Source organism: Helianthus annuus, chromosome 4, assembly GCF_002127325.2.
Source record: "Helianthus annuus cultivar XRQ/B chromosome 4, HanXRQr2.0-SUNRISE, whole genome shotgun sequence".
Lineage (NCBI taxonomy): Eukaryota > Viridiplantae > Streptophyta > Magnoliopsida > Asterales > Asteraceae > Helianthus > Helianthus annuus.
In genome coordinates this window covers 202499139-202515299 of record NC_035436.2, presented here as the reverse complement: position 1 = coordinate 202515299, position 16161 = coordinate 202499139, and the positions used below count along the sequence as shown (strand labels likewise).

Sequence of the window (16161 nt, the reverse complement as noted above, 5' to 3'; positions counted from 1 at the left end):
GATTGATGATGATTTTTGTGCCTTTTTTTTTTTTTTTTTTTTTTTGAGTTAAATTCTATTTCAGTCCTTGTGGGTTGGGTCATTGTATCAGTTTAGTCTAAATGTTTGAAACGTTATTTTAGTCTACTAGATTAACTCCGTCCATTTTTTATGTTAGCTAGAAAGGTAATACGATCATTTTATATGGTCAAATTGTCCTTCTAGTTAACAGAATTACATAAAAAATGACTGAATTGCCCTTCTAGTTAACAGCAAAAATGGATGAAGTTAACCCAGTGAACTAAAATGACAACGTTTGAAACTATTTGGACTAAAATGGTAATGTTTCAAAACTTTGGACCAAATTGGCAAAATAACTCAAACCACAGAGACTAAAATATTATTTAACTCTAAAATAAATTGATTGATGATGATTTTTGTGCCTTTGTTTTATTTTCTATGATATCTACCATTTGGTACAACTTACACACTGACTAGAACTGATTCCCAGCATTGTCGGGACGGTTTTTTTAATGTGATTTGAGAGTGCTGATTTTTTTTAGTTGCTTATTGATTAAAACGTTGACTAACTGAAAACGTCTATAAAAATAAGTACGTACACGTTATTTTCATCATTACTAATTAAATGTAAAGTAACTCAAATTTATATCCTCAAATGAAAACGTATTATATTGGACTCGATTCTATTCCGAAAAAAATTAGATCGAAACATATACCAACTGAAAACGTCCAAAAAATAAGCACGAAAACAAATTATATTTGACATTTTTCATGAAAGGTAAGTAACTCGAAGTTATACTGTCTGATGAAAGCGTAATATATTTGACCTTACTTGTTTCCGGACAAAATTTACGTCGAAACGTAAACAACTTGAATTTATCAACACGTACATAAAAATAAGTTCGTAAATTCTTAAGAGGGTCAAAATAACATTTTACAAAACTTTTAGAAAGCTGAAGGGTGTAAATGTCAATGTTAAAAGTTGAAGAGTGATATTCACAAAAAGACAAAAAAGAAATCAGGTTACAAACCCAATAGAAAAAAAAAACTATAATTATCAAGTTGTTATTGTAGGTAACATGTTCCCCTTTTATATATGTAATAATAATAATAATAATAATAACAATAATAATAATAATAATAATAATAATAATAATAATAATAATAATAATAATATGTTAGCTTTTATTATTAAGTATTTTTAAAAAGACACTTTTAATTCTTTCCAAAATTTGTTACAAATGGTGTGGATGTGTCTCCATGTATAAAATGATTTTTGCTACATGAAGAAACACTAGATAAATGGTCGGAACCGAAATATCTAGGGGGTTTGAATCCGCATAAAATGGTTAGCTCTCTCTCGGTTGATTCAGTTGCTACCAAACTTCTTCTCCGGTGATTCTGCAAAAAAGAGCACCATTAGCCTCGCCAAGGGGAGAAGAGGGTTCTCTCCTTGACCCGACTCCGGTGTGAGAATAAGTATTGGTCATGGAGAAGAGATAGTATTTGAGAAGTGAGTGTGATCTGAGTTTATACCTGAACAGTTCTCGTATTTATAACCGGGAGTTTGGGAGGGAAAATCTGTTATTGAAAAGATGACGGAAGATGCTAACGCCGTAGCGGTTATATTTTCTTCCGTTAAATTCTTTGATCCCACGTCAAGTTGCCTTGATCCGATGTGAATGCACACGGATCGTGGTTTGATCTAAGGCTGGGGGATTGCCACGTGGAAAGTGATTAAGTGGAGATCATTCTCCAATTGCATGCTTTCGTTGTGGTTTTAGGGATGCCTGTGGTAATGACACGTGTCCAGACGGTTGTAACCGTCTGGGTGGTGTACGATCATATTCTTTCTAGAAGATTACTGCTGTAATCTAGTGTGACACCTTACTGTGTGGACACAGATGTGTAAATCCCAAGTTTGGGCAAAATAATAACCAAGTTTGGATATTTGGGCGGAAGTATTGATCTTTAGGATTTCAATCCTTTGCTAATGGAAGAAGGCGCAAGGATTTTATGCTTTCCTTTGGACGCGCGACTATAGATTGTTGATTACTTTCTCCCTTTTGTAAGACCAATGCGCGGCCGCGCAAGGTTAAAATGTTGAAAGACCAGTTTGTGGTATGATCTCAAATCCTTTTTATGAGATTTTTGGGACCTTACCCCTTCACTACACATTATTGTTACCTTAACAAATGCATTTATACCATTTTACATTTTGTAATTATGTGCGTCATAAGTTGCATACATTAATGAATGTAGACCATTGCTCATCAACTCACATGCATACATATGTCACATTTTTATTGTAGACTGCATTATAATAAAAACACTTTGTATGCTAACGGCCTCATATCTGTGTGAGAAAGACACTTTTTTTACATTTGGTTAAATAAACGCTTCCATTATTCTTATATTTCTAAATCTTATTCTCGCATTCTTTTTTACTCTATCTTTCTCTATATATATATATATATATATTTATGTGTGTATAGAGAGAGATAGAGAGGAGAGGCGTGTGAATATTAAGTCTGTTAATAAAAGCTTGACGATCGATTGAACGGTACACATGATATGCGTAAATTCTCAGAGTTAAAAAAATAGAAGATGAAATTTTTACATAGCAAATATCAAAATGTCAATATTTGTAATTAGCTGAAAATAAATGACTAACTTTATTTTTGATAATCACAGTTTCTCTTTAAACAAAGAAAAGATGATGTTTTCCTTTGCTTCTCTTTAAACAAAGAAAAGACTATGTTTTCCTTTGCTGAATTAAAATATCATCCTCTAAAAGAATTTTTATTTCTCCACCTTTCTATTGGGTTAGTAATCAATAACCATCAATCATTTCTTAAAAAGGTATTTTTTTAACAAAATCATGTTTTCCCTGTAGTTTGTTCAATTATGCCAGTTCAGAACAAATTTAAAATTTGTACCATTTCCGTCTCTGACATTCTTGAAACATATCAATTCCGTCTAAAAAAACATGAGTTAACAGTCATTTTCGTCCATGTGGTTTGTCCAATTATTCGATTCAACCTAGTTTTTTTTATGGAATTAACATGTTTCAAGAATGTCAAGGACGAAAATGGTACAATTTTGAAATTTGGTTTGAACTGACATAATTGGACAAACCACGAGGACGAAAATGGCAGTTAACTCTTTTTTATAAAGGTTTTTTGTTATTATAAACTCTTATATGTAATTCTATTTTAAAATGTACTATTAACACGAGTAAATTAAAGGTTTTTTTGTTATTATAAACTCTTATATTTTACTATTCATGGTTTATGATTCCATTGCATGTCATTTATATAATAAAAAGGTAACTAAAAGGCATACAAACATATCTTTCAAAATTTCAGATACATGAACTAGTTTTTGGGGTTGTTTGTTTAGATTTTAATGGGGCTTTTAGTGGTTCAAGTCTCTTACTAGTTCAACACTTAATAGTTCAGACTATTTGTTTCGTGAGCATGTCTGAATGGTTCAGACATTTGCCTCTGAATGGTTAAGCATTATACTGAGTTTCATTGGTTAAGACCTATAATCTGAATTGGTCAGACATTTGTCTCTGAACGGTTAAGTATTATATTGACCCTTAATGATTGAGACCTCTTACTAGTTTATCAACTTAACCATTCAGAAATTGTCACACAACCCCTTTACTTAAATTCAAAGTAAAAGAAAGTTGCTTTTTGAGAGTATGGCACGCATCATATTTCAATCTCGCTGGATGTCACAATTACAATAATACTTATGTTATCATGTTTGCTTATAGTTTGTCTTATAATGTGACAAAGCGAATATTAATAATTATGCCTAGCTTTTCATAAGTTGATGATTGGAGCAATCATTCCGTGTTGGAAATTTGGGACGATTAACTCAGCTTGATTATGTTATATGCCATTATTGAAGGAGAGTTAGAGTTATATATATATATATAGGATCCGGTTCAAGAGTGAACACTAGTGTATTTGCGAACTGAGCAAACTAATCCTGGCTATACACGTGTGTAAATCAATGGCCAGGATTTGATGATGAAATACACTAATGTACTTTACGATTTGATGATGAAATCCTAGCCATACACGTGTGTAAATCAATGACCATGATTTGTTCACTCAGTTCGCAAATACACTAGTGTTCACTGTAGAACCCCACCCTATATATATAATCACCCCGCTATACACATCACGCCCCATAGTGGATGGAGCCCCATATAGCCGAGTGGGGGGTTCCGGGCGCTATGGCCCAAGATAGAGCCCCATAACGAGCGACTACACATGGCCTTATTACTAACTGCCCGTCACGTTTCTGTTTAAGAATGTTCGATACGCAAAACACATGTAAATTACATGTTTTTATGGTTAACCACGACGGGGAAAAACTTTATTCGAATAGAGTACAGTGAAGATTTAACAAGTAGACTGGAAGCACATAGTTTGTGTCAAAATGTTGTCTATAAATTTTCCCAATCGAGCCAATGAAAATGTTGAAGTAGAGCAATATGTAAAGGCCCTCTCAATATGTTTAGAACTGAAACTGCATCTCTGATGAATATCCCAACGCGTCTAGATGACCGGCCATCGCCTTGTTCATCGGTGGTGGCCCACATCTTAGAATCTGCAAGTCCGTAAATATTATTCGTTTTGCATAACTTTCCGAGAGGTTGTTTTTTTTTTTTCTAAAATTGTTTTGGAAAGCTGGAAACATGTTTGAACCATACCTTAATATCGGATGCAGGTGCAGGACAATGGGTTTGGATCATTTCTTTTGATACAAAACCGACACCCCCGGTCCATTCCTCTGGTGGCTGCATAAGTACAAAAAAATAAATTGCAGCACATCTATATACGATGTTCGACAAATAACAATCAATTTGAATATAGCTGCATACCTGATTCAATACATAGTACACATGAAAACGACCAGGGTAATTAGTTGCAAGCCCGTCGATTTCTTCCTGAAAATTATACAATAACTCAATATAGCCCAATTATACAATTATAATCCAAACTAGTTTTTTTACGCCGCGCGTTGCGGCGAAACAGAGCAAATGATAATGTAAAACAAACGTGATTTGAAAATAAAGCATGTTGTTTAGAAAGTCAAACCATTAGAACGATTCAATTTATCGTTGTACCATTCTATGATACCAAATATATACTTTATTTTGAGTATATAACCTCGTTTTAACAAAACTTATAACGGAATGTCAGGGAAAGAAATCAAACACAACTACGTACTTAAGTTTTTAGGAAAAAGTTATAAACGTAACTTATTAAAGAAGTGTCAGATTAATCGATAAATTAATATATGTTAAAAAAGGAAAAAACAATTATTAAAATAAAGGTAAAGGAAATAGATGTTTAAAAGAAAGAAAAATATGTTAGTAAAAGTAAATATAATAGTAAACTATTATAATATATTAATAATTAAATAATAAAAAACTATATATTATTATAAAAATAAAGTTACTATTCATCGTCCCTCGAAATCAATATATATATATATAATATAATGCCAGCTCCTTAGATTAAAATGATTAAACACGTCAAAACATAATTGCTTACCTTAAGAAGGATGTCATCGTATGTGACATTAGCATAGATGAGATGCACTTGAGTTTTATCTTTTGGATTTTCTAGTATAGCTCTAGCAACCTAGATAGAAATCACAAAAATAAAACGTAACAATTAATAAATAAATGTGATGTTGCCTCGTATAGTGATTGCAGCCTGTTTAGACTCGATTAAGATTTACAAATAAATAAATACCTGAAACATTGGAGTGATTCCGGAGCCTCCAGCAAGCATTCCAAAAGCTCTCACCTGGCCAGGTTGATACCTGAAACGCCCCTGGAATTATACAAGTTTTTACGTAAGTTTACTTTTAACAGCAGTAGTGTGCTCATATTAATCAAGTAGCAAATAACATACCCTAAGTATGAATTATTATTATTATTGTTGCTAATGCTAGCAACCACACATGGTCTAGAAGATTAAAAAAAGAGTAAATTACAAAAATCGTCCTTTATGTATGTCACTTATTGCAAACTGTGTCCTTTGTCTTCAATAATTACAGAAAACGTACTCGATGTTTGCAAACCCTTGAAGTTATGTCCTTTAGCCCTAACTCAGTTAATTTTTGTGGTTAAATCTGAACAAATAGACCCCCCACATGAGGGTATTTTTGTGGTTAAATCTGACCAAATGGACCCCACATGAGAGTAAAATGACTAAAATACCCTTATATGGGGTCCATTTGGCCAGATTTAACCACAAAAAATTAACTGAGTTAGGGCTAAAGGACATAACTTGCAAGGGTTTTCAAACATCAAGTACGTTTTCTGTAATTATTGAAGATAAAGGACACAGTTTGCAACAAGTGACATACATAAAGGACGATTTTTGTAATTTACTCTTAAAAAAAAATTAGAACTTTTGGAAAAAATGTGTACCTTAGGTCCCCTAACAGACATATAGTCACCTTCACGCATCTCTCTGAAGTGATGGGACATCCGACCTTGTGGGTACATCTACATACATATTATATATATATACAGCATCATATTAATCATTTATACTAGACGATTACGACAAACATGTCAAATAAACGCAAAAGAAAGGCAACGAAATTAAATTTTGAAGTGTACCTTAATAACCAACTCAAAATACCCCACATCAGTGTCTAAGGTAGTTGGAGTGTATGGTTTAATAACCTCTTCTCCTTGGCTATCTTTACCCCTGACGTAGAAAACAAGGTAATTGTTAGGTAAAACAAACATATCAATGTTTCCCTGAGATTGTATGATTTACGGCTATTTTGAAGTTGAATATTAACATGTTAAGCATTAGACCAGAAGGTATGGGGCTCGTCCCCAGCCTCGTCCTCCCGCCGCCGCCCCAAACTCTCCACCCCCCATGCCCGTCGCCGCCCCAGCCCCGTGAACTTCGGCTCCCACCAGCCGATCTCGACGCCCCTCTCTCCTCTCTCCTAACACACACACATCTATACATACATACATATATATATATAAAGGGGTTCATCCCCCACCCCCCTAGGTCCATCCCCTCCAAGCCGAGCCTACGTGGTGCTGACGTGGCGGCCCATCCCCTTGGGGATGAGGCTCTCCATACCCACTAGTCTTAGAAGTGAAAGTGTCTACTTTTTCAGGAACAGAATAATACCTGCAGCTTATGTGTTGTCCAATGGGAAGACCCAACACTGAAGTAGGTGTAGGAAGTGCAAATCTGAACTTGGCCACGTTATGGCTAAGCTGTGTTTTCTTCACAAGCTTGAAGTCCCGAAAATTTTCAGGATCTATGCTCCCCACTGACAACAAAAAAAGAAAATAAATAAATAGTTGTTAAAAGCCATCGCCTCTTGCGCCTAGGCCCATTTTCCTAGCGAGGCGAGGCAATTGCGCCTTAAGTCAAGGCAATTGCGCTTTAATTCTCCAAGTGATGGTTCATGCGCAGGTTCCGGCGAGATTCCTAGATTCTTGAGAGTTTTCGGCCAAATGCTCTAAATTCTGGCAAGATTTCTACTTTTATCTAACGAAACTACTTTTCTACACTAATAAACTAGCATTTTATAACTTTTGGTACTAAATAGACAATATTAAATATTATTATAAACCTTTATTTTATTTGATTTTATTTTATTTTAGAGTTAAATGCCATTTTAGTCCCTGTGGTTTGGGCCATTTTGCCAGTTTAGTCCAAAGGTTTCATTTTTAACCTGTGGGTCCAAAAAGGTTTCACAGTTGCCATTTTAGTCCACTTGGTTAACTTCATCCATTTTTTCTGTTAACGAAAAAGCCAATTTGGTCATTTTGTATGTAATTTTGTTAACTAAAAGGGCAATTCAGCCATATAAAATGACCAAATTAGCCTTCTCGTTAACAGAAAAAATGGATGAAGTTAACCCAATGGACTAAAATGGTAACTGTGAAACCTTTTTGGACCCATAGGTTAAAAATGAAACCTTTAGACTAAACTGGCAAAATGGCCCAAACCACAGGGACTAAAATGGCATTTAACTCTTTATTTTATTTGAAGAATAGTATTAATTTTCTATTATATAAAAACATTTTATGTTTTTTTTTGTTGTACGCTTTTTTTTCTCAGGCCCACGTTTTTTTTTTTGCGCCTTGCGCCTAGGCCCCAAGCGAGGCCTATGCGCCTTGAGTGCGCTTAACGCTTTTAATAACTATGAATAAAACTACAAATGACCCGTACGGAAACCACTGGAAACTAAAATAGATTCATATAATTCACATGAGCTAAGTTGTTTGAAATGGAGAAATCAGAACACAATTATTTAGCAAAAACTAGTTGTAAATATCTTATGTTAAACCTTTTGATTTCTTGGAGGAATAAAAGTAGGCTGCAGTGGCAACAACAACAACGGCTGCAACAGCGAGCCCGACCTGGATCTCCTTTGCTTCCAAGAGATCCATTGCTCCAGTAGGAGTAAAGAAGTCGATGATTTTCTTATACACCGAGACCGATCTTATCTGAAACATAGTTACCAAAGAAAAACAGAAAATTAAATGATATGTTGGCAGTTTTAGGAAAACTAAAAGAAGGCTGTGTTTGTTGTCCAGGACCTTTTATAACTTATGTGTAATCTGTAAACTATATGCCTCCTAGGGCATTTATGCTAAGCAATCTTGGGGATACCTAACGCATTTTTTTCCAATACATGAACCGTAGTTGTCAAAGGCGCACTCCATAGTTATTAATGGTGAATAGCGACAAATAGCGATAAGGTACCTAGATGCTACATAGCGAATAACGATAAATAGTGGGCGCTATTTTATAAATAGCGATACACTAGAAAAAATATTTTAAAAGTTTTTATATGTATATTATATCAAAATACCCTGGTAAATATGGTATTTTACATGTATATTTAACAAAAACCTAAAATCTAGCTACTTTATAGCTATATTTAATTGCTATTTATATTAAAAAGAAAAGAATAAATAAATTGTCGCCATTATTGCTATCTATCGCTACAACCCTAATAGCGAGCCTAGACCTATACACTACGTAGTGCGCTATAGCAATTGATACGCTCGCTATTGACAACTATGGCGCACTCAAAGCGTAAAGGGTGAGCCTTGGGCCTATGCGCAGGGCCCGAGATAAACAAATCGCATAACATAAACATACATTTTTTTGGGATTTAACGGTGGATTCCGGCCATTTTTGGCTGTTTCTGACGAGTTTGCCTGGAACTTACAGAATTACGAAAAGTTTCAGGATTTGGCGAGAACGTAATCTGGTCATAATCTAACCCGAGGGTCGCCTAGACTCGCAAAGGGCTTTTGACAACATAGATATGAACCTTCATTCCCACCATATATTCCTCAATTTAAACCAATTATTTCAATTTAAGTTGATATGAATGGGCCTAATCCACTTAGAAAGTTATAAACTAGTTTGATTTAACAAATAATTTAAACTGCACAATCCAGTTAACTATCAATTAAAGCTAACGCTAAGAAAGCAATAGTGTAGATTTTTATTTGAAACCAACACCATATCCAAAATCATATATACTAAACAAAATTCATAAGAAAAATATCTGCACGGATACAGAATAAGGTTGCTTTACCTCGAACTTATCGGATTGATAAGTGATACATAAACAAAATCAGGAAGAAAATGGATGTGGATCTGTGAATAAATTAGGGTTTAAAGTATGGAATTGGAACCTACCAATGGGGGTTGGTGAGGTGGTAGGTAGCAAGTGCACACACTCGGACCAAAACCAGCCCTCCACAATTTTTTATTTAGAGTTAAATGCCATTTTAGTCCCTGTGTTTTCTGTCATTTTGTCAGTTTTGTTTAAAGTTTCATTTTTCTTCTGTGAGTCCAAAAAAGTTTCACCATTGCCGTTTTAGTCCATTGAGTTAATTTCCTCTATTTTTTCTGTTAACGAGAAGGGCAATTCGGTCATTTTATATGGTCGAATTGCCTTTCTAGTTAACAGTATTACATATAAAATGGCCGAATTGCCCTTCTAGTTAACGAGAAAAAATGGATGAATTCAAACGAGTGGACTAAAATGGCAACGGTGAAACCTTTTTGGACCCACATGAGAAAGATGAAACCTTTGGACTAAACTGGCAAAATAACCCAAACCACAGGGACTAAAATGGCATTTAACTCTTTTATTTATTTATAATATATTATATTATTTTAAAGGTTAACTTATTATTAAATTAAATTAAATTTTATTTAAAAATCAATTGTTATAAATAGCTGCAACAAGAAGCTTGCGAAAATGGATACTTTAAACACATATAGTATATGCAACCCCTGCAAGTCTATAACCATAAGATTATTATTACATTACCCTTCCAGCAACAAGGGAGGGATTTGTGTGGATTCAATGACCTAAGTTCAGGGGCAGAACTGAGAAAAAAAGTATATTAAGCTTATGCATCAGAACATCCCTTCTTCATGGTATTGTTGAACAATAGACTTCTTAAACCATTATGATACAGAGTCGCCAGGTGCCCTTAAAACCACCTTACTTACGTCGAATGGTGACTTGAATGATTAGCATTTGTGCAACAATGATCTTTATTGTGGGCCCAGTCACCAACTTAATCCGTCTAGGAACCACACCATAATACAACATCCGTTTTCTGAACCTTTTTAGCGTATGAACCACTGCAATTCGGGCTGCACCAACCGATAAGTTCCTCACATCAAGTGACCAAGCAATGTGTTGATCAAAAACATTCGCTTTTGGAAAAACAGTTTCTTTTCATATGAAACTTTCCACACACAGCGGCCCGTCTAATCTGAACCGTTAGAACGAGATAGTTCAAAGGTACATTAACAAAGTACCGGGCTGCTCCTTCCGATTCATGATCGATATTCTAAAAAAAACTACGGAACAAAGGCTAACACGACAATTTTGGCATGTGTACTTGATCAAAATATGTATTACATCAGTACATCACATTTAATACTTAATTGACTTTTAAAAGTCAAAGCTTCTGCAATTTTGTGATAAAGGAATACAGCATGAGTTGACTATACATCACTTTTGAATACTGAAAAATACTTGTTTGACTTGGAAAAGTCAAAGTATCTCTAACTCGGAGATTAAAGAACGCAATTGGTATGGAAGACCAAAAAATCTATAATGTACAATTCTGTAAATGGAATCTTCATTCTATATATGTAGAAGGATCGGTTTTGTGCAACCGTGTGATAGAATCACCTTCAGTTGGTCTTCTGTTTCTTCTGTTTCTCTGGTTTTGGCCGCCGTACCAGCAACCTAAATGTCCATACCGCCAGTAAAGTCGCCTCGATGGGGGCAAACCAATAAACAACTATATGCTCCTTTGTTTTATGAACACCGAGAGCATATGCCCAACCGACAACCTACAGTTTGTTTATAAATAAAGTGTCAATATGCAAACTTCAAGAAAAATGCGGCATACAAATATAGTATTAGATAACGTCATAACGCGACCCCTAAAAGCTTTTGTTTTGACTTTTGACTACCTTTTGCTCACTGGTTCTATGGATTTTCAAAAACAAAAAGTTTCCATAAGAGAACATTAAAATAGGTAAACAAATCAAGTAGCTTTTATGGTCCAGTAACGGGTCAAAATTGGTTTGGATCAAAACAGGTAATGTCTATGTGCAGGTCAATCGGGTCGTGTTGGGTTGACCGTTGACCCACAACCACTTTTCATTCTTTTATTATTATTATTATTATTATTATTATTATTATTATTATTTATTTATTTATTTATTTTATTTTTTTTTTTTGTAAATTTGTAAGGAGAAGATATGGTCACAAAAACTATATCAAAACAACTTCCGACCCGTTTGATTTCTTTTAGCTAAATTTCTCTATTTTACCCGTCTGACCCGTTATCAACAAACGCAATCTATATTGACCCATATGATTTTACATGTGTTGACTTTTGAATATACCACTTTTGAATATACCACCTCGAATTTTGTCATCTGTGTTACAGTCAACCTACGTTAAATAAGTTTTTTTTTTTTTTGATAATTATATGCAACCAAAAAGAGAGTAAAACTGAAGATACTTACAGCAGCTGGATTCATGCATCCACCAGTTAAATCTGATCCAAGTATATGAAGAGCAAGTTTTAAGACGCTATTAATCCAAGTTTTCCTAAAGAAACCGCTACGAATGTTTCTATCAAGACCTTGTGCAATCAGCACCTGTGTGAATGTCAATAATCCTTCTGTCAATGCACCTTGATTAAGGTTGATAATCAGCTCAGGCCCACGCCATATTTCAGGAAAAATCTCGAGAACAAGCCTCACTCCCATAATCGATCCAAACACCTGATGATAATCACATATAAACTTGTGCATTGTAAGAGAATTACAGTAAATTACTTTTTGAGTCCCTCTGTTGTGTTTTAGTGGTTTTAACTTTTAACCACTTGAGTCCAAAATCAAAAAGTTTAACGCCCTGAGTCCCTAACCGTTCATTTTATAACGTTTTGAGTCCCTGTGTTTTAGTGGTTGTAACCGCTTGAGTCCAATATCAAAAATTTTAATGCTCTAAGTCCCTAACCTTTCATTTTATAACGTTTTGAGTCCCTGTGTTTTAGTGCTTTTAACCACTTGAGTCCAAAATCAAAAAGTTTAACGCCATGAGTCTCTAACCGTTCATTTTATAACGTTTTGAGTCCCTCTGTTTTAGTGGTTTTAACTTTTAACCACTTGAGCGCAAAATCAAAAGTACAAATGCTAAAAAGTTGGACTCAAAATGTTATAAGAGTGAATTTCAAGGATTGTCCTTTATCTTTATATCCATTTTCAGGCGCTGTCCTTTATGTTCAAAATTGACACGTTTTGTCCTTTATGTTTTCATATCATACACGTTTTGTCCTTTAGGCCTAACCCAGTTAGTTTTTTCAGTTAAATTTGGTCATATATTTTGCACATCAGGGCATTTTTGTCAATTCAAAGGTAAGTTCAACTGCAGATTTACAGCTCAAAGCTTCTGCAACCTTTGAATTGACAAAAATGCCCTCATGTGCGACCAAATTTAACTGAAAAAACTAACTGGGTTAGGTCTAAAGGACAAAACATGTATGATATGAAAACATAAAGGACAAAACTCGTCAATTTTGAACATAAAGGACAACGCCTGAAAATGGGTATAAAGATAAAGGACAATTCTTGAAATTCACTCATGTTATAAAATGAGTGGTTAGGGACTCAGAGTGTTAAACTTTTTGATTTTGAACTCAAGCGGTTAAAACAACTAAAACCCAGGGACTCAAAAGTAATTTACTCACTACTCAACTCCTAGCATGATCCCGAAGAAATGATCACATAAAGCTTGCTTAGCTGATCGCATTCACGCGTGTCTGTATCTATTTCTATATACATGTATGTATGTTAGTTATTATTCTATCTTGAATATTAGGATAGCTATCGTTTTATCATCATCCTTTTCATCGTAAAAAGATTCGGTTTTCGGTTATTCAATACGCAGAAAAGATTATTCACCAAAATCTATCAATGAAGCAAAAAATGAAGAAAAAAGTTTTTAATAATAAAGCAAGTAACCTGAAACGGGATTCTGGCAATATTGAACAGAAACGTAACAAAATCTCCATTAATGGCGTTTGTGAAAACAGGAATTGGATTGTAAGCGCCACCATTGGTGAGTTTAACCAAATAAGAAAACAAGAACATGTTAAGAAGGGAAAGACAAGACTTAGAGAATTCAGAAACATGATCATTGTAGCTCAACCCTGGAAAACTTTGCATGATTATTCTTATAATAACGCCTGCCCAAACCCACATGAACGACAAGATCGTGTCTGTAATCATCAGCTGCCCCATTCCCGCCATTTTTTTATCACGATCGATTTGTTAACCAACCCAGACTGGTTTGAATTGGATCGGGTTTCAGTGAATTGTATCCATAAATTGTTGTGGATGTTGGAGGAAAACGGGTTCTTCAGAATATTATTATTATTATTATTGTTGTTATTTAGATCAAAGATCAGCGTTTGATCCAATCCAATCTACCATTGTAACTGTTTGTATGAGTTTACTTTTAACAATGTTTGGAAGGCCAGCCAATGAACCCAAAAATTCCTAAAAACGAACTCTAGGAAAATTCACTTTTTGAATGACACATGATTAAATCTCTTACTTTGCCATAAAAGTATTTTGGTATAATTTTATACTAGGTTATGGCCCCGTGTGTTACACGGGTTGATTAATGAAAACCATATAATTTATTATTTGTAATTACTTATTATTTTTAATCTACTCTTGATAGTTTTGATTGAACATACATGATAAATTCATAAGTTGTCATTAACAACATTGAATTTCATGGGAGAAACCTCTAATAACATTGAATTTCATTGGATAAACCTCCTAAAATAATAAAATAAAAAAACAAAGTCATCAAAATTCACACCAACAAAACCTGGGAAAAGTTGAATTAAAGAAAGGAATATTGGATTTTAATAATCTCAATTATTCGTCGTTGCCCGCTAACAGTTCCAATTTAAAAAATAACCACTGGTTGAGTGGTTGTCCCAACTATTAACATATTGGCTTTCAATGGACCCTGACTAACAGAACCCTAATGTGGGTTAGTCTTTTATCGCCGGAAAAAACGCTTTTAGCCGGAAAAAGGTTCCTAAATGTTCGATCTAAGGTTACAAAAAGGTTTCAGACGAAAATGTTGAGTTTTCCAGCAAAAAACTTGAGTTTTCCAGACAAAAAGAAGTTTTCCGGCGATAAAAGAATTTACGGCGACCTCAATAATTGGGGTTTTTAGTAGAAAAAGGTTCCTAAAGTAAGTAATAAGGTCACAAAGAGGTTTGGGACAAAAAAATGAGTTTTCCGGCCAAAAATGAGTTTTTCGGCCAAAAACGTTTTTCCGGCGACCGAAGATTTAAATAAAAAATATATTATTTTTATCCATAAATTTTATCGTTTTATCTTTTACCCTAAACAAATATATATAAATAATATTTGTTAATAAGATTCAAGTAATAAATGAAAATACAAGTAACAATTTTATCTTTTTATCTTGTACTGTTTTGTTTTCCATTTATATTTATCAATTTTATTATTTGGTATACAAAATTAAATTTATTCAACCCGTGCAATACACGTGTTTTTTTGAAATATATTTTTTTTATAATTTAGTATGGAAAACAAAACAGTAAAAGAAAAAATTATTACTTGTATTTTTATTTATATTTTTAAATTAAAAATCTAAAACATTAGTAGAAGCCATGAGTTACCTATGCTTATTTTATTATAATTCAGTTTTATTAATCCCTACTATAAAATAAAGTCATGATAAATATAAATGGAAAAAAATAGTAAAAGATAAAATTCATAGATTAAAATAATATATTATTTATTTGAATCTTACTAACAAATATTATCTATATCTATTTGTTTAGGATATATTTTTTGTTTGAATTTTATTAATAAATATTATCTTTGTCTATTTGTTTAGGGTAAAAGATAAAAAGATAAAATTTATGGATTAAAATAATATATTTTTATTTAAATCTTATTAAATAATATTATCTATATCTACTTATTTAGGCGGGAAAAAATAGTTGAGATCACCTAATAGAGCGACATGTGTCCCCCATATGATTTACTTTATTATATGTATAGATAATATATTTTTATTTAAATCTTATTAAATAATATTATCTATATCTACTTATTTAGGCGGGAAAAAATAGTTGAGATCACCTAATAGAGCGACATGTGTCCCCCATATGATTTACTTTATTATATGTATAGATAAGTTAACAAAAAACTGAAAATTAATTCTTATAATTTTTTTTTATATTTTACTACTAACAAATATTTTGGAGTTGAAGTTATTATTTTTAGGGTTATTGGATTTTAATAATTGTAACTTTCACTCATTGACTAACATTATTATCAACTTAAAAAATCATCTCTAACAATCCCAACTTGTAAATTTGGCCCGCATTGATCCTTTTCTAATTGGGTTATAACCAATGTTTTAAAACCGGTAAATACCGGCTGGTTATACCGGTATTACCGGTTCCAGATGTAAATCTGGTATGAAACACCCCGGTAAATAAGTGAAACGGCATAAGGTTTG

The 16161-nt window shown here is 33.5% G+C and overlaps 2 protein-coding genes across 4 annotated transcripts; both read right to left on the bottom strand.

Moving 5' to 3' along the window:
* Window positions 1–4317: 4317 nt before the first annotated feature.
* On the bottom strand, window positions 4318–9811 carry LOC110938009 (NADH--cytochrome b5 reductase 1). 3 transcript variants are annotated; one of them, XM_022180479.2, is made up of 10 exons: window positions 9738–9811; window positions 8368–8527; window positions 7197–7341; window positions 6662–6752; window positions 6467–6544; window positions 5784–5864; window positions 5580–5669; window positions 4904–4969; window positions 4733–4819; window positions 4318–4629 (listed from the first exon to the last, which is right to left on the bottom strand). In XM_022180479.2, exons 2-10 carry the CDS (start codon window positions 8468–8470, stop codon window positions 4537–4539), a joined length of 834 nt encoding a protein of 277 aa, XP_022036171.1. In that variant the 5' UTR covers window positions 8471–8527; window positions 9738–9811; the 3' UTR covers window positions 4318–4536. The 3 variants fall into 3 exon arrangements, with proteins under 3 accessions (XP_022036171.1, XP_022036170.1, XP_035844695.1); XM_022180478.2 differs by having other exon boundaries at window positions 9634–9798; XM_035988802.1 differs by lacking the exon at window positions 9738–9811 and adding an exon at window positions 9189–9636.
* Window positions 9812–10934: 1123 nt separating this feature from the next.
* LOC110938010 (probable aquaporin SIP2-1) lies at window positions 10935–14119 on the bottom strand. The gene is made up of 3 exons (XM_022180480.2): window positions 13605–14119; window positions 12105–12365; window positions 10935–11420 (listed from the first exon to the last, which is right to left on the bottom strand). Exons 1-3 carry the CDS (start codon window positions 13890–13892, stop codon window positions 11259–11261), a joined length of 711 nt encoding a protein of 236 aa, XP_022036172.1. The 5' UTR covers window positions 13893–14119; the 3' UTR covers window positions 10935–11258.
* Between the last annotated feature and the right edge of the window lie 2042 nt (window positions 14120–16161).

Coding starts and splice junctions, on each gene's coding strand:
- LOC110938009 (XM_022180479.2), bottom strand. CDS start 8,470: ATGGATCTCTTGGAAGCAAAGGAGATCCAGGTCGGGCTCGCTGTTGCA. Junction 4,820..4,903: donor TGTACTATGTATTGAATCAG/GTATGCAGCTAT, acceptor GTACTTATGCAG/CCACCAGAGGAATGGACCGG. Junction 4,630..4,732: donor CACCTGCATCCGATATTAAG/GTATGGTTCAAA, acceptor ACGGACTTGCAG/ATTCTAAGATGTGGGCCACC.
- LOC110938010 (XM_022180480.2), bottom strand. CDS start 13,892: ATGGCGGGAATGGGGCAGCTGATGATTACAGACACGATCTTGTCGTTC. Junction 12,366..13,604: donor TTGCCAGAATCCCGTTTCAG/GTTACTTGCTTT, acceptor GATTATCATCAG/GTGTTTGGATCGATTATGGG. Junction 11,421..12,104: donor GATGCATGAATCCAGCTGCT/GTAAGTATCTTC, acceptor AACAAACTGTAG/GTTGTCGGTTGGGCATATGC.